General features: G+C 35.7%; 1 protein-coding gene across 1 annotated transcript in view; it reads right to left on the bottom strand.

Moving 5' to 3' along the window:
- The window catches only part of UBR5 (ubiquitin protein ligase E3 component n-recognin 5), a 64,981-nt gene that overhangs the window by 38,672 nt on the left and 2,911 nt on the right, over positions 1-23,398 (bottom strand). The window contains exons 5-14 of the mRNA XM_010006461.1: positions 21,072-21,261; positions 19,757-19,916; positions 12,769-12,918; positions 10,587-10,780; positions 6,151-6,267; positions 5,961-6,071; positions 5,075-5,229; positions 2,700-2,817; positions 1,688-1,872; positions 780-889 (exon numbers count right to left, since the gene is read on the bottom strand). Coding sequence (XP_010004763.1) covers positions 780-889; positions 1,688-1,872; positions 2,700-2,817; positions 5,075-5,229; positions 5,961-6,071; positions 6,151-6,267; positions 10,587-10,780; positions 12,769-12,910 — 1,132 coding nt within the window. The 5' untranslated portion in view covers positions 12,911-12,918; positions 19,757-19,916; positions 21,072-21,261. The remainder of the gene's footprint in view (positions 1-779; positions 890-1,687; positions 1,873-2,699; positions 2,818-5,074; positions 5,230-5,960; positions 6,072-6,150; positions 6,268-10,586; positions 10,781-12,768; positions 12,919-19,756; positions 19,917-21,071; positions 21,262-23,398) is intronic.

A 23,398-nucleotide genomic window follows, 5' to 3' on the forward strand; every position in this document is an offset into this window, starting at 1 on the left:
AAAGATTCTATTATTAAAATTAATTAGTACTGTAGATATAAGCATACAAGATTCTCAGTCACCAAATGAGCCCATTTGATTCTCTAGGTGAGCACTTCAAAAAACCACAGTATGTGAACAATTAGAAGAAACAGGAGCAGAGAGAATATTTCTTCAACTGATGGCATTGTAATCAACCCTTTATAAATTTATGGGTTTAAATAGAGAAAAAATATTCTTAAGAGGTCAATTACAATAATTCTAATGCAGCCTTTTAGGTTTTAAAGTACAAATTGTACTATAAAACTTCTCTAATTGCTTTTGTATGTTAGTAAAGAATATATAGTTTTAGACATTTTATGTAATAGATAACAAACTACTACTTCATGCACTGAAGTTCACCTGCCAAGCAAGCTGTGCAAGAACAGCTCAATCTTAAAAGCAATTTTTCAAAACAAGTTCAGCTTCTGGGCTGTAAAGAAACTCACTATCATTTTGCAATTAAAAATAAACAACTTTATTGTCAGACTTCCTCTTGATCACCTCTCGAATGATAATTTTTATTCTGTGAACAAGGTTTTATGCTTGCTTAGATACACCTTACATCAAGTAGTAACTGCGTACACTAATATATTTAAATTTAACACTGACAATTCACTGATGATCTAAAGTCTACTACAAAAGCCTTTCAAACTGAAAGACTGAAATGTGTTCTAAAATTAATGCAGAATCTTTGTAGAACTGTCTCTTCTGAAACCTTATCTACACAAACACATTACTATGAGCTACACATTACTTACTATACGGCATGGATGCACTGCTTGCTATTGAAGATGCATCACTACAAGTGGAAGCTGGGGAAGGCGGAGGACCCATCTCAGTTTTCACTGGTTCCTGTTTACTTTCAGGTCTAGGGTTAAACACGACACTTAGAATGAAGAAAGAAGAATTTAAATCTCTCTGTAACAATGGACAAACTGTCAGGTGTGTTCCAGCCATGTTCCTTTAATAATGCTTTAATGAAATAACACCACACTTGCAAACAATCATCCTAACCAGCAAGGCTATACATCCAATGTTGGGAACCTGCTAAATCAGGGAATAGCTTTATAACATTTACTGAGCATAGATAGAACATTACAAAAAATAAAAACTCTTATATCCACTCCATTTGAAGACAGGAATAACTATTAGTTTTATACAGTAACCTGAAACTCTAGAACTGCTCAACTTTTTCAAGCTTTTCTTGAAACTGCTTAAATCTGTTTTAAGAAACATTTAAATGGCAATTGTCAACCCAATTATTTTGTTCAAACTACAGCAGGGCTGAAACAGGTATCTCAGTACCATGAAAAAGGGTCTGAAAATACTTCTGTTTAAAAAACAAAAAACACCAAAACAAAACAGAACAAACCCCACTTTGAATTATTCAAATACAACGTCTTGGAAACTTTATGAAAACACTGCAGGATAGTCTTCATTTAATATTCTTGCTGCATTTCAAATTTCTGTCCCTGTCTCACATAACCGAGACACCTTTCCTGCAGTGAGCATTTCTGCACATTTAGCAGAGTTTACAAAAAAGCTAGAAGCTTATAAAGAAGGGAAAAACTTCAAACTGATAAAAACCTGAGCTTCCCTCTTTCCAATTTTTAATCCATCACCAATTCAAGAGAATATCAAATAAATGTGTGTTCTTGACACTTACTTTGCCTCAGTAGTTTTGTTAGCTTTCTCCATATTTTTCAAGCTCTCAGGTGACCGAAGCTGAAATCGACAGCTGTCATTCATGTTCCAAACGGATTCCATTAATACACCCACTTTAGGAATTCCAGCACTGATTGAAAAAGCAACTGCTCCAGCATGATAGAGAGGGTTATTTCTTAAACACACCTACAGATAGAAATAGTTATTTCTATGAGACCAATGGATTATACTGAGGGAAATCATACATGCATGCATTTTCTTGGTGACATATATAGTAAAAAAAACCAAACCAAAACAACTTATGGAACTAGATGAAAAGAAAAGCACAAAGTACCATGCACTTTGCTAGGAAAAAAACAAAGACACTCTTGTGCAATTCATAACTGAAAGCAGCAGCTTTAGCAGTGCAACTGTTTAATATACAGTATTTAGATGCTCCACCACAGAAGTACAATTCATCCAATAACAAAGACTCATCCCAGAGTGCTTAGAATGGACATGGAACCAAAATAAATGTGTTCCTTGGGAAGGAGCTGTTTTGTCTCATACCAATTCTAATAATAATCACAAAAAGAATCCTACACTTCTATGTCAGCTATTAAATTTTTTGGTAAAGGCTTCAAACCAAAGGCCTTTCTCACCAGATTACTAAACCAAATTCAAATACTGCTGGCATTTAAATACCAAACAATTTAAAAGCTATGTGCTCTGCTGATTATTTCTATACTTACTTTCTCTCAAAATACAGAATCAGTAGGCAAGTTAAAATTGAAGTACAGGTTGATCCTCCACATTTGCAGCAATAATCATACTTGTAAAAACAATAACAACACTAACCGGATACATCCATTCACAGTCATAGAATTAAAACATACTATTTCAGTTCCCCAGTATTGATACAACTTCTGTGCATAACAAGAATAAAGCCTAATTTGTTTTAGCTTGAGTTTTTTTAAGAGCAGGTTGTAGGCATATAGCACTGTAAAATCGCCACTTGTGACAGTTGCACTTGCCTGGGTTCCAACGGTTATGTTTGGCATAGAGGAGATCCCAGCACTAGACTTCGGCTTCTTATTTTTTGCTCTGGCCTTTTCTAGCATTTTCTTCCTTTGGCTAAAAGGAACTACACCCCTGTGGAAAAACATGTATTATTTTTTAAAAGGCTATGAAAAAACCCACTGTTTGTAACTTTGAACAGTTTATTCCTTCTGCTTAATGTAGTCATGATCAAACACACAAGTGTCTCTGCCACCATATCCAGAATCTCAAAGCTCTGTAGAAGTGACATTTTTCTATATTCCTTCCCATTTTTCAAATTCATCTCAACTGGCCAATTTATTAGGGGGAGGAGGAAGAGGGAGACCATGTAAGATACGTCACTGCCAAATGGCTTTCCTTCTAGTCCAAAATGCTTCAAGACCTCTGTCACAGATGGCTTTCAAGTTGCAGGCTGTCCCCTATGAACTTGAGGACATCTTTCCCAACTCTAGTGATAGTTTCCAGAATTTGAAGTCATTTGTTTTTAGATTCTAGAAGCCTCACTTTCTCACTGGGGACACGGCTGAAGGAGTCTAGAACTTTTATGTCAGACTTCAGCTGTAAGAGGGGGAAAAAGGACACTTCTTTTTGTAATTGGATCCTCTCAGTTTAGCTGAAAATGTCTATGCAAGCAGTCAAGGATGTTTACTATTACGATACTTCATGTATTAGCCAGTGGGTTATACAGTTGGATGCTTTTACTTGAAAACCTCGTTCATGCTAAGAAAAACATGAAATCCATCAGTCCTGTTCAACACTGGAAATGGAAATCCTTTCCAGTGCACTACAGATCATTGTAACTAAGGATATCACAGAATCACTAAGGTTGAAAAAGACCTTTAAGATCATCAAGTCCAACCATCCACCCTACAACCCCTAACCACTAAACCATCTCCTGAAACACCATGTCCACCCGTTTTCTGAACACCTCCAGGAACGTGCCTGCACCACCTCTCTGGGTAGCCTGTTCCAATGCCTCACCACTCTTTCTGTGAATAAATTTTCCCTATTATCCAATCTGGGCCTCCCCTGGTGCAACTTGACCCCATTTCCTCTTGTCTGATTGCTAGTCACTAGGGAGAAGAGGCCAACACCCACCTCACCACAACCTCCTCTCAGATAGTTGTAGAGAGCCATGACATCTCCTCTCAGCCTCCTCTTCTCCAGTATTAGATATCAGTATTAGCAAAAGCTTCTGTCTACCAACAATCTGATTAACGTAACATCAGCATTGCTGACCTTTAACCCTTCCCAGAAAGGACATGTTGGGTAATAAATAAATTGCTTTCAAAGATTATGTAGAAATGCTAGCATGTCTTTTTGTATATATTGCACTGATTATTCCAAAAGCAGTAAATATGGCAGGTTCTAATAGCCAGGTATCTCCAACGTTATGGCTTATTAGCATCTATACTAAGAGTAATACTCTTACTTTCATTATGTCATAACCAAGAACCAAAGAGCTGTAATTCGGAAATTTGGGACTACAAGTTAGATTAAAATACAGTCATGTTTAAGTTTACAAGCCTAGTTGCAACTATACTTAAGTATTTTCCAGAGGATTATTAGAATTTAACAAGAAAGCTTTTTTATAGAATCAATTTTGAATGCTTCCATTTCCAAGTCATCCAGTATTTAACTCATCTGTGCCTAAACGCTACTTGAGCTTTGGGCATGATCTGTAATGCAACAACTCCTGACACAGACAGAAACAATGCATTTGACCATGTGTTAATAATGTTCAATTAATTCACTCAAATTAGAAATTTGTATCAGAGCTTTTTTGGGAATGTTATTTTTGAAGTTTTGTTTTTTGTTGTTTTAAATTGGTTAAAAATAGGCTTAATCATTCATACTTTACGATGTTTAAAAATGTTATATTTTAACAACAAGCTGCAGAGGGAGCATTTGATCTTTTTTCTCCCTTCTTTAAGATCTGGATCAAAAACTAACAGATCAGACTTCCTAACAGTGCCGGGCAGAAGAATGTGGACCTCATTTGTGGGTAAGTTTATTCCATATTTATAATCTGACAGTGGCCTGAAAGGCATAAAAGCAGGTTATTCTCTGATATTGTGTAGTACTGATATACCTGGACACTAAAGCGTTTTATACATATCCCCTAAAAGAATAATCTTATTCTCTTAAAGATGTTATGATTGGATCCAAAAGCCTTAGGCATTAAAAGAAGAGAACAGGTACACTTTTTAAAGGGAATCTAAACTTAAGTGCAGAGTTACAGGCCTCGAAACAACCGTGACTCAGTAGATCTGCAATGCTTCTCAGAGCCAAGGACATGAAGACGTCCACAGGATCTACACTGTTGTACACAAACACAGTATTTACTTACCACCAATACAAGTTGTTCTCTAGTTGAGCACACGTATAAAGAGCACAACAATGTAAAGAAACAATCCGTTCTCCCTGAAGCTCCGAGTATGTCTGTGCAATGTGTTCTAATTTAGAAGCTACAGAGCTTAAAGTTTCATCTACCCATGTAGCAACCTAAGGGAGAAGGGAAGAAAGAAAGAGAGAGGGTAGAGGGGAAAAAAGTAAGTTCCACCTTAATTGTCATATTTATTGGTCTTGAAAGGAAAAAAAACAAACTACCACAAAATAAAAAACAATCCCTTTCAGGTTTTATCCCCTACTACCTTTTTCCCCCCCAAAAAAGAGCCTTCCAGGATTTTTTTTCTCCTCTATTTCTAGTCCCCAACAAAACAAAACAAACAAAAAAAATTCTGAGAGATGTCATAAAAATACTTCAACAAGTGCAGTTTCATGTTTACTTTTAACATGGCAGAACAGTATCTTCAGGTAACATACTTTACATCAGTGAAAGCTTCAGTGCCTTAAGTTTTTCTAGTATGTATATACCGAACATTAACAACCTTCTCTATTCTTAAACCAGTCTCAATTTCTACTGTAACAGCAAAAACTCAAGTACTTCAGATAATCAGCTAAAACAGATATATTTCACTGTTTCAGCTGTGTATCTGCCAGGTTGCTGTTTTTTTAAAAATGTTTTTGCATTTTTATAAAACACCAATTGAGTTTGTGTTGCTTTTGCAACTGTATAGTAAAATAAGTGAAATGAACAAACAATTCAGTACTTCCTGCTACTAATGAAGCTGAAGAATCAACTTCTCCATAATATACTGCAAGTAACTGAAAAAAAAACCCCACAAAACAACACAGCTTTGTCAAATTCAACAGCCAGCACAAACATTTCATACCTTGTTATTTTCAGTGGCAACAGTTGCTCTAATACTATTTGCAGAAAGGAGCACTATCTTTTCATTGGTCAATCCCAAGAACATGGCTCGTGGATGATGTAGGGAAGGATTCTTTGGAAACAAAAAATGCTTTTTAGATATTGAAGCATAAAAATAATTCTGAAGGTAAATATTTAAAGATGTACAGTACCTGTGCATTTCTGTAAGGCTCTGATTCACTCCACTTCCATTGATAGAGTTCTCCTTTACTGCTAACAGCCACGAGCTCAGAATACAGAGCTCCAATAGAAATAAACTTTGTTCCATCCTACAAATTCAGAAATATGACGTCTAAGACAGTGATATTATAAATACACATTAAAATATATAAATGCAAAAATATTAACTTGAAACTGTTAATTTTTTTTCAGTTCCCATGAATGTTGAACCTTAAAATAAAGACATATCCAGCTTGTCTCAAGCTCAGCATGCTGTCAAACACACACACGATTGCTTCTGACAGAACAAGGGAATAAAGAAATAGGTATTATTTTCCTGAAGTTTAGCAATAACATATAGATGGCAATTAACTTGGACAGTTTATTAAGAGCTTCCACAATATTTTAAGAACATGACACTGCTCATAGAATTAAAGATGGGAAGATCTTTTGACTTCTGTAATTTTTTTAAGTTTCCCACTAAAATTCTGGCTTTTTAGAATGAGCAAAAAAGCAACACAATTCCATTATTCTACTCATAAATATACTCATGAAGGTTACTTCCAAATACCCCAGAAATCAATCAACAAATTCACTGCCTCATCAATTAAACAATTATTATATTTCATTTTTGAAGGTAAATACACAATTGCAAACAAAATCAAGTACTATCACATTGATGCATCACTATGCATTGACAGACTTAAAAAATTTCTAGTTATAGGTTATCCCCACCATTCTCTTCATTTTAACACTTTACCAGAGCTCATACAGCATCTCTCTGCTACTTAGACAGAACAACTTTGCCCAACTGCTTCACTCTGTCCCTTACCCAGATTTCTCAGGCCTGTTTTCCCCCCTCTCCAACCTGGTTGTTTATTAATGTTGCAGCAACTATGCAACAGTTACAATCTCACTTCTTACAACTTCCTGCTCCCCCTTGAATTGAAAGGAACCTCAAACTGCAAACTTCTGAATTTGAGTGATTTTACAAAGTATTTACCTCTGAGAAGTTTGCTGAGAAACATTTGTAAGGCCTGTCCATTCGCTGCTCCTCAGCAAGTACAGCTATAGGACAACTACGTTCTTTCTAAATTTTGTTACTGCCAACAACTAGAAGTTCTCATCCAGTTAAGGGAGAATACAGTTTTTTTAAAAATTATCTTAAAAATAAATGATCTTAAACTAGTATGAAAAATAATAAAAAATAATCTTAAACTAGTGTGAAATCAAATTCTGTCTTCTACAGCTACATGATAACTAGTCTTCTCTGTAGGAGTTCTCTCAGATCAGTAACTTGAGCCGTCTCTTAGATTACAATGCCACCACATCTAAGCAATTCAACCCTCTGATGGGAAAGTGAACTCTTCAGACCTTTAAAAAAAGCCCACCATTCAGCATATTTATCTGTCCCCTCAATGAAGAGATTTTTCTTTCAGCTACAGAATTGTACAGATGGAAACATTTTTAGTTTCATAAATCTGGATTCATACTATTTTTTTTTACTATTTTCATTCCCAAAAGTGAGCATTTCAAAAGGTGCAAGTGTGTCCTTGAATAACATGGGATTCAGTAAATCTCCTATCAATAGCTCAAAAAGTTTACCAATATTTTGAGAAAGAAAGCAACAGGAAAAGACAGAAGCAATCACAAGGAATCATCTTTTATATCTTAATAACAGGATCTAGAATTAGTTAAATTGTAAGATAATTATTTGATTCTGAGGCCACCTACCAATACAACACTTGCCATTGTATAAATACTGCACATTCCAAGGAAGAACTACCATCAGAACATACTGTAAGACTAATGAGATGCATCTCAACTTCATCAGCATAAATGAATCTTCAGAAGTTATCTGGCCTAATGCCTCAAAGTTAAGTATGGAATGTAATTAATTTCTGCTCCAAGACTATTATTATGGCCTTTAATCTTATTAATCTGTTTTACAACTTCTTTTAAAAGAAGTTTTACACCATGAGCTCAACACTAAAGAGACCTGCCACTCAACATTTTTCTCTCCCACCAACAATATATTAGCAGTTGTGATCTAAAACTGCTACATACACCTCCATGAGGTCATTCAAATGACTAATGGCACAAAGATGCACAAACAACATGACGGCTCTAGTTCTGTAACTGATGTCTTATGTGTTCAACTATAAATTCTGACTTCAGACCAGAGGAATTTCATACTTGAAGGTGATACAGATGGCTGAAAAAATCTTAGTATCTCAATAGCTAAACAGAATATACCTATTTGAACAAAGGCTCAGCCTGCACCTACCTACAATCTAAAGAAACCAGACATAGTTGCCATTCTACAGGGTTGCCATTCTATCTATCTGATACTACGGCACCATGTTGATATGTGGCAATGTAGACTAACAGTACTACAGTCCAACAAGACCTGAGCTATCAGAAGAATTCATTCATTGACTTGAATCCTTGAGCAGTTAATTTCACTTAATTGGTAGAGAAAACTCGTGCAACATGTCTCAACATCATTAGTCTCAGATGGTGGGTGAAACCAATGCATTTGGGAACAGTATCAGCTTTCCAGAAGTTTCATCTATTCCTCTCATGTTGGTACTTTACCTCCCACAAACACAAGTTAACCAACATCATTAAGAGCTACTATGTTCTGTTTCAAATGCTAAATGTCAAAATAATGAAAAATTAAGGGAAAATATTTGTGAACAAGATAGGTTATTTTGTAGCAATTCCACATGCATTTTAATTGCTACCCTTGCTTACTGTCTTTTCCATAAACATTTCAAGATCTCCTTTCCAATTTTCAAAATGGAAGAAATGTCTGCTGGTGTCTCAGCTAAATCATCTCCCTCAGGATTAACCTTGAATAATTTCTATTGAAAAATATCACCACCAAAATTTCAGAGTAGGGATATAGCAAGTAAGATGCTGAAAAAATTCTTACAAATGCTGAATTGACGACGGCATTAAAAGTTTAACCTTTTTGGATAAAGATGAAAGACCTTTCCAGTAAGACACCTTCATTTAACTGGAAGCTACAGTTTATAGGAGTGCAAATGCAAACAGTTATCTTGGAAGAAGTTCAGTATATTTAAATTGAACAAGCATGCAATTAGATATCATAGCAAGTTAATTCCATAAAAGATATGTATTGAAAGACTATAATAGCTGTCCTAGGGCAGGATCTCCTCAGTTTGCAAATAACAAAAAACTCCATCCAGAAAGTAAAAAAAACAACAAAACAAAACAACTCTAATTTAGTAACTAAGATTCAGGGCCAGAGAGAACAATGGGGTTAACAAGAAGAATATTCCTGAAGTAGTAAAAAACCCAGAACATAACAAGGAACACAAAAGTAATAATGGCCATAATAATGTTACCAAAACACAGCAGCAGAAATAAAAGGTAAATTAGTATTCCAAATATCAATTACATTTATTCTTTGATGGTAAAAGCCCTCAAATCTCTGTCCGAGCCAGATGACCCTCTCATTCTACCATTATGACAAAGCAAGGGGGACAAAAGCTGCCAGGTTTCACTAACACAGAAATTCAATATGACTGGCTGAAAAAAAAAAAAAAAAAAAAAAGCATGATACAGCAAATAACAGCCTCAGATACTGTGGGGGCAGACCAAAATGGGAATAGAGACACACCCTAAGTCCATAAAATTTGTTTTATAAACATAGATTATCACTTCCATTCCTGGAAAGTTGTTTGGTTTGTTCAGTTGGGTTTAGGTTCTTGACTTTAAAGAGAAAAAAAAAAAAAGCAATTTTCCCAAGCATCTAGGTAATTCATAAAGAAAATTATGACAGATACCCAGTTAGCAACATTTAGCTGAAATTCCTATTCTTATATCTCACATGGGAATTAATTCATTGTCAAGGCAAGAAGTAGAGTTACAGAGAAAATGAGCTTATCAAAGCCAATGGGACTCTGAAGGAGCAATCAAGACTCATTTAAGTTACTGGTCAACTTAAATGACAACTGAAAATAAAAGTCAATTTTCAGCATTGTTGCTTAAAAGCCTGATCTACTCAAATTGAAAGTATCTCTGAGAAAAATAATACTAATAAAAAAAAAAGTTTTCCTTGATGTAGGATAGTTAGGATTGTTTCATGAGTTTCCTATTGTCTCTTAAATGTTTTGAACATCTTGAGTAAAAAACAGGAAGAAAAAAACCAAACATTATGATCTACAGCAGTTCCTTCAAAACACATGGAGAAGAAAATTAAAACAGTAAAAACAGAAGCACAGCTGTAAGGGTGTAACAAATTATTTATCATTTTCCTAAGTGCATAGTAAAGAATATGCTTTATTACATTACCTCACATAAACTGGGATGTGATACTCAAAACGAAACAGGGTATTTATCTGGAAAAAATCAACAGATCTACTGCATAGCATGGAAATAGTAAAAGAAAATTCAGTACCTTATCTGGCCACCACTGCAGGTCTTCTCCTAAAGACACAGGACTTTGAACAGGTGTATTCTTCTTGTCCAGGTTGGGCTCCCCTTCCTTACTTGTAGAGCCTCTTTCATTATCAAATGAGGCTCCATCAAGCCACCTTCGTTCACGCAAACGTAAAACGGACTCACGTTCACGCAACAGCTCAGAGTCTCTCTCTAAGGGAAGAAGGAGAACTGGTATGCAATTGGGTCACACCAGTGGGATAAAAGTAAGCCACTCTCTAGTAAAGACCCTTCAGGATGCAACTAACAGCAGTTAAAACTACTCACACAGATTAAAAACAAAGTCTGACATGCAACATTCAATGTATTAACCCTTTCAAGCACATCTACTTTAGAATTACTAAACATAACCTAGAAATAAAGGTCAGAGTTTTGTGCATGATAAAAAATGCTAAAGCATTTTCACTTACATCATAAGAGGCCAAATATATTTAACATGGCAATTTAAAGTTTCATAGTACAATATGCAGAGTTTTGCAGTATTGTTTTACCAATGTAGTAGCAACAATGAAAAATCTAAATCTATATAGTCGGTTAGGTATCTTTATGCAAACCAAAAAAGAGTATTTATTAGAGAGTTTCAGAACAAATTTCAAAAGAGAAAAAAGAAAAAAACAACCAAAAAAACTACCAGTAATTTGTGAAGGTTAAAGAAAGCAAGCATTAAAAAAAAGCTCTTGTATACGTGTTTGATAATCCAACCCCTTTTCTTTAAACCAGTATTTCATAGGACTGGATTTAATATATTAAAGTGTATCCATTTTGAGTATATCAAATGAAACTTTTCAAGAGTCAGACAACTTTTAAAAAGGATCCTTGTAGGAAAATGTTCCTTACCAAAATGCTTCCCCTCCAATTGGCCTACAAACTGTCTAAAGCCAGTACTCTGCAGTTCGCTCATGCAGATACATTTTTTTAAATCAGGTAATCAAACTAACTTTCCAAGAGTCAACTATGCATGGAAAATAAGGATTATAAAATTCGTGGTAACGTCTTATATAGAATAACCTTAGGAAAGGAAAAAAAAAGGAGGAATTTAGAAGGAGTTATGTCAGATGCTGAATATTTGTACACGCACACAATGCATTTAACCTATCAAGTACTTCATTTATGCTTACAAAAATCAACTGGAATTACACGTGTAAGATGACCACGTTATTATCATAATTTCAACAAATTACACCAAGTCTTGGGTCTTTCACTATATTAGAAAATGGGAACATTTTTACATAGGCCAAACATAACAGCTTAGAGATATATTTAATAAAGTACTGCACTGATTTTCTAGCAAACATTACACTGCCCCCTGACTAATATTTTCGTTAACAGGAACTTAGGTGTTCAGCAATTAATATACTTAAACATGTTCATGAAAGGCAACAGAACTGTACTAAACAAACAATGACAGCAGAGGTTGGATTAACAGTTTGAAATACTCTAGGCATCTGTGCAACAGCTTCAAAATGACAGGAAATTACTGCATGGTCTGGTATAAGTCTTTTAAGTGTAATATGCTTTTAAAAAAAGAAAAGTAAAATGCCTTAACACTGCTCAAGGAGGTTTTTTTATCAGCTGCCAATAGTTTTCCTTATCCAACTATAAAAATGTTTCCAAAAAGTAAAATTTTCATTTCTTCTCCCTCCTCAAGTATCTAAAGTTCCTCGATCCATAAAGGTAACTTCTGTCATGGAACAATTAAGGAAATGTGAAGAATAGTGAACAAAGAGCAACCCAAAAGAACGAAGGGGAAAAAATAAAATAAAATAAAGAATGCTGCATGTCATCAATTTTTACTCTTTTTTTGGAGCCAAATTAAATATTTGTAATGCAATCTCTGTATTAGTAGGTACTTACACTACAGTTTAAAATAAACTTAACATGCAAAATAACACCTTGCAACACCAATGGATCAATAATTAGATTTAAAATACATAGCTATCAAGGTTCTTGCAGAACTTACCTGCTAATATTCAGAATTCATTAAAATTCTGATGAGTAACAGTCTATTTATCTGCTCTATATTTGACAACATAACACAGTCTACTTTCGCATTAAATCAGAATCTAAACCACCAGTGTGTACTATCACTAGCTTTTTCCACAGCAAACTACTTATCGCAAAGAAAAAAGGTGCAAAATTACCTCTGGATGAGCCTAGCCTGGAAAGTGATGAGCGCCGAAAGGATGGATAACCAAAGTAACTAATATCTTCTGAAAACATAGCATCAGCATCAATAATGACACTTGGGTGAGCAGAATGTATGTCAGCATCCAGAAGAGACATAAGATCCTCTATAAGAGGAGACAAGGGTCTTAAGTGAATAATCAGCTACTTCATACATCAGCTAGAGAGACCATCAACTAAATAAATATGAAAACAAAAAAAATCCTATCTAGTAATTGAATTTCTGCTCTTCAGATTCACCAGTGCAAACTCATGTGCCTCCTATGCAACCACATTTCAAATCAAGCTTGGTGGAAAATTCCCTACAAGAACTGCTCTATCACTTATCTAACCACATTTCCCAAACAAGACTTGCCCAAAACACATTTTTCTGTAACCCAGAAATTCAAACTGTAGCCTGTCACATGAAAGAACAAAGCACTAGAGTAAGACAGATACATAATACATACACATGCACACACACTCATGCATGTAACACAGAACTCCAAAGATGACCTGGAATTAAGGGAGGACAGAATTGATGGTGAAAGCTGGCCTTCACAAAGCCGTGTTTTGATGTCAAAGACTACATTCCTCCACAGAACGTGTCTTTCAGAGAATTATGTACTTGTTTAACTCACAGGCTTGCAGCTCTCCATACAAAGCTTAAAATGCTAGTTACATTAAAAACAATAACGGTTATCTGGAAAAAGCAACATTTTTTGACACCATGCAGTTAAAAAAAACAACGAAAAACAAAAAGCTGAAAAATACTGTGACTGTCCTCACCTCTATATTAGAAAACTCGAATTTCTCTTAAGTACTGATTAATCATCTTTGAAGTATAAAACCATATTCTTCTGTTTACTAAACTATGGCTGCTATCCACACACAAAAAGAGGCTACTGAAAAATGTAATTTATTGAAGTCCAGCAGTATGGACTGACAAAACAACTAAACCTGACTACCATCTTGCTGCTACAGAAAGGACAATCCTACTTCACTCTTTCATCCCTGCGGCAAGCACCTCCTTGGGGCCACAAGCCCACAAAGAGGGATTTCTAAACCTACAGCCAGCATGTTCACCTGGCTTGAAACACTATTTCACAGCATACAGAAGTAAGGTGGGAAGGAATATTCTGACTGACTTAACTGGGTAGTCAAATGAAGCACAATAGGTGGTGCCTCAGCACACACAGCAAGGCTAACAGGACCCTACTGCTGCCAAAGGAGGCAGTTCTGCCCCTTTCCCAAGGGGGAAAATCAAATCTGATTAAAAAATCAGGCTCTCTAAATTAAGTTTTAGCTAACCCACGCAGGCACACAAACCTCACCACCACACCAGCAAGTGGCAGGACAGCTCCTTCAGGCAGTAGGACCACCTCATCTGTTTAAACCACCTGTGAATGGTAAGACAAGGCTATACACTGAGTCCCCTCAGGAAACACAGAATCACAGAATAGTCATGGTTGGAAAGGACCTCTGAGATCAGAGTCATCATTAAAAAGAATCCAACAAAAACAAAACAAAACAAAAACCCCAAACACCCACACACTAAAGAAGCACAAATAATTTAAACGTATCCAGTTCTCAGCCTCTTACTCATTGCAAGCATAAGTTTAAAAAGTATCTGGATATCAAGCTTTGTAGTTAAATAAAAGCATTCTTCATAGTAAAACCTGATTATTATGGCTCTTTTTCTCACTGTCTTGAATGCAGGGAGGTGAGAGTACAAAGGAGAGGGTATCCAAAATCTGAAAAGGAGCCAGAAGTCTATACTTAAAGCCAGTATTAACTCACATAACTGTTCCACTTATTGATATGGAAAGTGTTAAGAGGCTTTCACATCCCTGCACATCAAAATATTGATCCTCAAATTTTTTAAGTCTCTTCTCCAGGAAAAGTAACACATACCAACTACAATCAGCTGCCCCCAGAAAAACAGCACTGTAACTAGTGAGAGCTGTGGATTTCAAATCAAAACCTGCACATATGCTTTCTGCATTAAATAAGTAATCTACTGAAGTGTAGTCTGTGCACCTAAAAGCACACCATTTGGGACTCAGTAGCTCATGCAGTACATTTTAGGAAGTCACCCTTGACAGACAGCTTTGAAATTCTAGTTTAAAAGTTTGGATTTGGCAAATAGGGTCTATTAAAACACTTGAAATCTCTCAGAGTGGCCTTATCCTGCTTTCCACTGGCTTTCCACAATTCTAAAGCAGCAGTACACTGCACCTTAAGAGTGTCAGCCTGTAAGTGCCAGACTTTCAAGAGCTGGAAACACAGCTGAGACTCTCTTGTATCTCCCAATATTCACATGCTGCTCCTCTTCCCTCCTCCCAGAAATCATCACAACCATCTCTTCCTAGGTAAGCTCCAACCTCTCCTCAGCCTAGTACTCATTCTCAATTTTTTGGTCAGTATCCAGACAAAAACTGCTAAAACCATTGATTTATTTATTTTTTAGTAACAGAATTGGCCAGTACAGAAACAAACTCTCCAGCCTCATTCAAAATGGACAATATAAGGGTTTTTTTAAGGTAAGCAAAGCAAGAAATACTCCTGACAGAAAACACACGCCAACTTGTGACACACACACTCCTTCCTCTATGCGAGGCATCCTGAGTTTAGCTGTGTTTCCAGAAAGAAAACTAAAAATTCAAGCCACCAGACAAGAACCAAAATTATGCAGATTTTGGCTAAATGTGCATTAAGAAGAGTGAGAAAATGAAGCCTCTTCTTACCCTCTTGTTTCAGCTTCAAATTATATTTTAATTTTCTTCCAGTATTTCTGCAAGATATCCCCCTTCTTCCACTTCCCATACCAGCAAAGGTGCTAAAACCAGTAGGGGTAGGAGTCTAAATCCACTCCCCTTCAAAAACCAGTGGGATGTTTTTAGTGCTGCAAAAACAGATACTGCAAGGCTACGTCCAATTTAAGAATCCAGGGGGAAATGCATTCTCTGACTTTTATTTTCCTGCTGTTCAGAAAAATCCCATAGGATTGTATCATTCACTTCTTGTACTGTGTTAGACCAGAATCGGGCTGCACCCTTCACATTTAGATAATTCTGATAAACTTCTTTAGGTAAGAAAGTACCTATGATTCACTAGTAAACACCACTGAACATTGGAAGGAAAAGGATATCAAGGACAAAGAAAAAAAACTCCACCAATTAAAAAAAAAACAAACAAACATACACAAAAGAAGTTTCAGTATGCACATTAAGCAGCAACTCAAGTACTGAGCAAATTTTTCTTTTCAATGGCTCCATGCCTAGCATTATCACTGCATTCATTAATTCAAGGCGTTGCCTAAGTTGATTCAAATATCAAGTTGAGCTCACATTAAACCTCTTCCCTTAAGGGGGCAATCATAAGTTCTCTCTTCTCAGCTGCATATCTTTATGAAATATTCAAGAATCCACTGTCTTAGTATCTCTTCCTCTTTCAAGTTTGGATTACATTAGCAAAACTGTGTCAGTGAAGGGAGAAAAACATGAATTCTGGTTTCCTAGGGAACCAGACTCAAACAGAACTCCAGAACTTATTTATTGGTAAGATATATTGATATATTATCAAAAACATTATCCAACTTGAAGTTCATCTTAAAAACAAACAAAAAACCACAAACCAAACCACATCAACAAAGCCACAGAAAAAACATACATCTAATTGCTCTCCCCAAAGACAAGCCATTAAACTGATCCTATGTTACACTCCAGTTCCCATTTCCCCTCACTGCAAGCCAAGACAGTTAAGTGCTGCTACAATACCAGCCTGCCTCTCATCTCTTTTAAAACAAGTGGATTTTTCAACAAGCTCATCTTAATTCCAAAATCCAAAATAGTCTGAATGTCACTGAACTTCTGTTTCACAAGTCCCACTACTGAGAACATACTATAACATACTGAGGTTACTGAGCAAATGTGCAAACATCTGAACTATACAAAGTATTTTAACTTCTACATAATCTCTATACGTAAGATTAACAGAACACAAAGCTCAGAAGCCTCTAATAAAACAATATGACCTGGCAAACTAAGCTAGAGACCTTAAAGACTTTTCTGTGCTAAATGATCTTGTCCTATGTAGTTTTTACCTTGATTATTTTCCCCATGCATTTGTTACTTATCAAAAGAATCCACATTCCTCTCTTAACTGTCATAAAACATAAGAAGCAGGACTAGATTAGAGAAGTCGAAATCAAAGTACATAAGAGTCCAGAACTAAATATCAAAGAGACACTTATTGAAGGCAATCTGTACAGAGAAGTAAAGTTCTTCACTTAAGACACTTCCGAGAGTTTGGGAAGAACCAAGACGTGTACCTTAAAAAAATTCAGATGCATTAACTTTACAATAGTAACTGAAATTACCACAACTTCTGTATTATTGAAATTATGATTTATTATACAAAAATGTATTACTTTCACAGAGGTTGAAAAGTATCTTAGAATTTTTTATTATTTGATTTTAAAAAACAAGTATAACATTACCTTAGTGTTTTTAAAAAAAGCTTCTCTGTCTTGGAAGATTTAGAGAAGTAACCCTTAAATTTAAGGCTCAGAAAGCACCAGACATGAAGAAGGGAGAAAGTAAAAATTAGCATATGGTTTTAATCTAAATGCTAGACCCTCAAAAGCCCAGAGGCAGTCTTGTCATTTGCTTTTTTTATGCTTGGAAGAAACAAAATCAAAAAGCTTTAATGCATAACTTGACATGATTTTTAAAAAGAAAAAAAACAGTAGAGGATTTTTCATCTTTCAGAATAATTTATAAGAACCTGACTAAGAACTAAATGCATATAGCATTTATCAGTTATCTACAGTTTTCTTTTATGAACTCTGAAGCGATACTACTGTTGAAAAAGCATCTGACAGCGAGACGACACACAAAATTAAGAGTGCAAAGTTTCTAAAGCAAAAGACTTAAAAAAAGGTTATAGATAGTTCTGAAGGACAGAATTACTGGTACAAGTTGGAACATAGGTAGTTCCATTTAAATATGAGGAAAAACTTCTTTACAGTGAGGGTGACAGAGCCTGGAACAAGCTGCTCAGGGAGGTTGTGGAGTATCTGTATCCACCTGGACAGAGTCCTGTGTAAAGTGCTCTAGGTGATCCTACTTCAGTGCGAGAGTTGGACTAGATGATCTCTAGAGGACCCTTCCAACTCCAGCAATTCTATGAATGCTGGTATTTTTTACAGAGAGCTCTAGACAAGTTCCTCTGCCTAGTGTTCAGCTGGAGTTTTCCTTCAGTTTTGATGACATTCAGATATCAAATGAATTAATTTCTGTGCAACAAACTTTTTTTGCCCATAAAACTGCAATAACTTAAGACAGATAGAGAAAGCATAGTATGCTCTACAAATCACAAATTACATCTTTGACAACCAAAGACAAGACAGATCAAGTTTCACTTCAGTTGTCACTTCCACATCTTTTTGCACAAAAACTGGGGAAGTGTTAGCCCAGTTTCTCTGCGAGGTCAAAGAAAAAAAGAGGAAAAAACGCTAATAGTAAGAGGTTGCAATCTCTCACTGACAAGATTAGTCTAAATAGGAAAGAAGCTTTGAAAATTAAGCCAAGGACAAAATAGTTTTGTGGGCAGCTAGTCAGGACACTGAACCTTTTCATAGTACTTTAACCTGTCTCAAACACAAAAGACTCACAGACTGTAGTGCATGCACCTTCGAATAAAAGTTCCAGTCCAGGTTGTCAGACAGTCCCTGTTAAATGATGCTTATGCCCTCAAGAAGGACTAAGAGAATAGTTAATGTCTCAGAAAGCCGGTTAGTATGGTTAAAAGGAACTTCTACTGCAAATGATTACTAATAGTGATTTATCTCCTGAAGGCTGGTTCTGGAGGAATACAAACTCCTGCTTTGAATATTTGGAAAGAGTTAGAAGAATTTACTTCCTCCAGTGCATCTGTCTAAAAATAAGACTCAAAGATCTTTCATACATTTCAACAGAGGATTCTTGATTCTACAGCAAAATAAAGAAGCTTGACAGGTGCAACTAAAAGAGGCAAAATGAAATACAAAGCCTTTGCTGCACAACAAAAAAAACAAAACTTTTCTAATCACGATTGACAAGAGAAAGATGGAGGAAGCCCATGAACCTTCCTGGTGAACCAGATGAGCAGAAAAAAAACATTTATTAGAAAAATATCAAAACATCATTTTGACATACAGAAAGAAAAGCTAAAATGTAGTCAGTTTAAATGTGTTCTTTTCATGCAGTGCACCTAACACAAATATTAGATTTGGCTGCTATGTTTTCAAATATGTTTACTTAGCAAGAAAAGATTATCTAAATGATTTAGCCAATGTAAAAGAAGACTTGAAGTCTTCTATAAAATGCAATTGTATGGGACAGACAATATTGTTTAAATAGCTGGAATTCAATTAGCATATTTTACCGGTATAGCCAGAATACTACAGCATTTATGAGGGGAACTTGAGATGAAAAATAAATTCTCGAACTGTAACAACTGTAAGTTGTTTTGCCATCACTTGAGGCATTTTTTATTAGAAAACAGCTGTATAATTTTTTTCTCTAAAAACTGCTTTATCTTAAGAATATATGTTAGTAATAAAAAACATGCAAGTCACTAGAAGGTTTTAGAATTAGCTTTTATGAGCAAGCCACACAGCAGTCTCAGCATCTCGTTGAGCAGCAATATACAGATGTAAGTAATGCTGATGTTACAAAGCCTGGGAACCTAAAAAAAGACAAACTTTCATGCCACCCACAAATAGCATCAAGTTACTCTTCAATGCCTAACCCCTCAAGACATCCCAGTGCATCATTTCTTTTGTGCACCTTTGCTCCTATAAGCAAGAACTGTCTTTCTTCGCTGTATACCTTGCGTAGCATGGAGCATGCTGTAAGTGCTTAAATACAGAAAAATAAAAAAACACTGGCATTCTCTTAACAAAAGTTGCAGGATACAAACCTCCAGGAAGATAAGATTCACTTGCTGTGTCATCCCCATCATCTCCATCTTCATCATCACGACTCAACAAGTTATTTACAGCAAGGTTTACATCAAGATTCGTTCGCTGGAGTTCCCGAATAATGATACTTCTGGACTTCCCTTGTAAAACAACTTGTGCCTGTAAAAGCAGAGTATAATTGATTACTGGTCATCCTCAGCTCACCAACCACCATTTCTAGAGAAAGGAATGCTTGATTCTAAAATAAGTTTAATAAAAACCAACAGTTAGTAACAGTACATACAAAGGCTTCCATAGAGTTATCATAGTATCTTGTACTAGTTATTCCACCTTCTCTCAGTTCAAGTTAGGCCACTGAATTCCAACTTTGGTGCTGCATTTCCTAATGTTTTACCTAGAATCTACTTCTTAAAATGTTTAGTGCTGTAGTTAAAGGACAAGCAATATCTGTTTTTGAGAATGTTTTAAATTTCGACAAAACTGATTAAACTTACTATGTCATTTAAAAGAGTTTTGCCATCAACTGTTGATCCAAAGCTACACCTCAAACCCTGTCTTTTTGACACTGGCTTCTCTTTCCATTGCCCTTCAATATGTAACCACCTTATTTCTTCTGCTTTTCTTATTATTCTGTTAGTAAAGCCTTATCTTCACCAGTTTCTGCAACATTCAAACTTTTATTAGCGAAGTGCAAATGCAGACAAAAACCTTTGAAATGTTAAACAGATCCAATTAAATTACAAAAAAAAAAAACAGAAGCATTTTAATCTATTCCACTAACTCTAGGACTCCAAGCATCTTTTTCCAGACAGGCTACTCTACTGAATGGCAGTGAAGATGACAGAGTTCTGTAAAATCACAAACTATGTGAAGAATGTAAGAAACCAGAACTGAATGTTTCCGTAACACAGTAAAAATAAAATGGCTTGCTGACAAGCAAAAAAAACAAGGAAACATTTTGACAGGAGAGAACAGTAAACGTTTTGTAATGATGCTCAATACAATTCTCAAATATTTGATTTTTCTCACTACATCTTCCATCTGCAAATGAACAACACATGACATTCCTCATCTAGATTAAACACATGCTTTTCTTAGTGGAAGTTTGGGAAACAAAAACTCTGGAATCCAAAAAAAGTCTATCACTCGGACTACACATTTAAGAATAAAAACAATTCAGCTAGGGAAGGGCAATTTTTTTAATTATATGACATTGCTCCTTGGAGAAAATCTCCTATTACACTACATTTCTGTTCACATGCTATGAGAAACTCCCCAAGATTTTGACAACAAGCAACTTCTAGTTTCATGTACCTGCGAAATGAGTTCCTCTGGAATGACTGATGCTGGAATCACTGGTTGTGGTTGACTTCCCAGCAGTCCAGATCCTCTGTCACGTCCTGTGCGTATAACTCTGGTCTGCCTTCGAGAATCTCGAGTTCCAGCAGATGATCTACCAGAAGACCCTCCTCCACTTCCACCAACTCCTGAACTCCAGCGACTCCTAGAAAATTCAGATGACATTTTTTTTTATATAGCAGCATACTTTGGGGACTACTTCAGGAAGCCATTTTATTATTAATAACTTGTAGACAGTCTCTGAAAAATTCTGCAGATTGACTTCATAGACAAAAACTATGAATGTATCTCTCAAAGCTAGTAAGAACAAGAACACCAGGCAACTGACAAAGTTGGGAATTACACAAAAGAAATATAAAACAGTACTCCAAATGAAGCTGCACTCCTTCCTACTCATCTAGTTGTGTGGATGTATACATAAATACATGCATGCACCAATGCCTAGAATTTCTAAAAGCAATAGGGTCAGCAGTGTAACATCTAATACTCAGCTGTTAACTTCCTACTATAAAAGCATGTGCACAGTATCTTCATGCCCAGACGACTCTGACAGAAGGTCACTATACTCAGATTAGTCTAAAATTTCTGAGACTTGATTTATATTAAGAAATTGCTTAAGATTACACTGGAAAAATAAAGTAAACTTTACTGCAAAACAAATCTTAACACTAGTTCTGTGATACTCACAGATGGTTTTCAAGAGATATCTACTCTGCACCTATTCCTATTGGAGAAATCAACATTAACTGTTGATTGGCAAAAACATGCCTAAACTGACCAAACAGCTTTTTCATTTAAGTCCATATCAAAACAAAGACATTAAAAGGTAGCTGAAGAAAATAAAAAGGCAATTGTAGAAATAAACAACTTGCCATCGTTGCAACTTTATACTAATCTTAACACCACAGAACTGGGTCAACTGAATCCATCCTGGACTTCAGACTAGATACTCTGTTGTCATGAAAGGCAAAAAAAGACTCTAGGTTTTTCTTCAAGGTTAACTAAACTTTTTTGTACAAAGCTACCTTATGGTATGCATATGGTATTACCGCTACTTAATACTCAACATCAGCAGAAGTTTCCTGCTCTCAACTACCCCAATCTTCTAACTCCTTTCAAGAAAAGCACTTAATATGACAAGAAAAAAAGGTACATTCTCTGAAATGTATCTAATAAATTCACATTAAAAGTATACCACCTCTAGCTATAAGAAGGTAATTAAGATTACTTGTCTAACATTTTATATCTTAAAGTTGATTACTAACATCCTTCTTTTTTTTTTTTCCTCCTGACAAGACCATGCAAACACAGAATATCTCAAGTATTCAGCCAAGATGAGGCCCTGTCAGACATCTACATTGTCAGAATTCTAGACAGTGACCATACAGACAATGACAAGACAAAATGATGGCTTTAGCAAATGTCTTGTCTCATGAGTTAGAAAAAGGGGTCACAAAAAAATATATACTACTGAACACAGGAAAACAAAACAAAGAAGAACATGACATTTAAAATAAAATGAGCTAGTTAATCTATTTCTAAAGGTAAGAAGGAGGCTGAAATGAAATAAGGAGGGCCGATGGGAAGTCAAATTCTTCCTAGATAAAAATTCTCAGTTCAGCTCTCAGCAGGGAAGATGTTTAAAGAAAAGTTTATGTGTCAGATTTTAATACTTGTTTTACCTTAAGTTATAAAATATCAATGACAGACTTAAGACATCTAACAGTTAAAACTATTTATATTAATATAATAATTCAAATATTCAAAGTGTGTCCTAACTTGGTCCTGTTCCAGAGGAAAAAACCTCAAGGACATAGCTATTCCTACTAAAGCTAACTAAATCTAGAATAAATATTAATACAGACTGGAAATCTTTCTGCTAATTTCTGCTCACCTACTAGTTCCCCACATCTAACGCCCACAACCATGCCAGCAATTCTCCAAATCCAGTGATCTAATCTAAGGGCTCCATGGTTTGAATGCATATTCCCTTCATTTAACAGAACGGCTACAAGCATCTACTGCTACTCTCCCACTTCAGTAACTTTCAACTACCTAGTTCTGAAACATGCAAGGGAAGGTCTTCAGGGTTGGTCTCCTAAGCACATAGTTTCAAACAATTTTAATCAGTTATGCTCCGGTAAAAACAACGAGGAAACAAAAAGTCTCATGCTTTCCTCAGTATGCTTTTTAACGTTACAATAACAATCTGCCACTAACACATGGATTTTAGATTCAGATGCACGTAGGTTTCACATAAAGCTGGGGGGGGGGGGGGGGTT

Source organism: Chaetura pelagica, unplaced genomic scaffold, assembly GCF_000747805.2.
Source record: "Chaetura pelagica isolate M959 unplaced genomic scaffold, ChaPel_1.0 scaffold76, whole genome shotgun sequence".
Taxonomy (NCBI): domain Eukaryota; kingdom Metazoa; phylum Chordata; class Aves; order Apodiformes; family Apodidae; genus Chaetura; species Chaetura pelagica.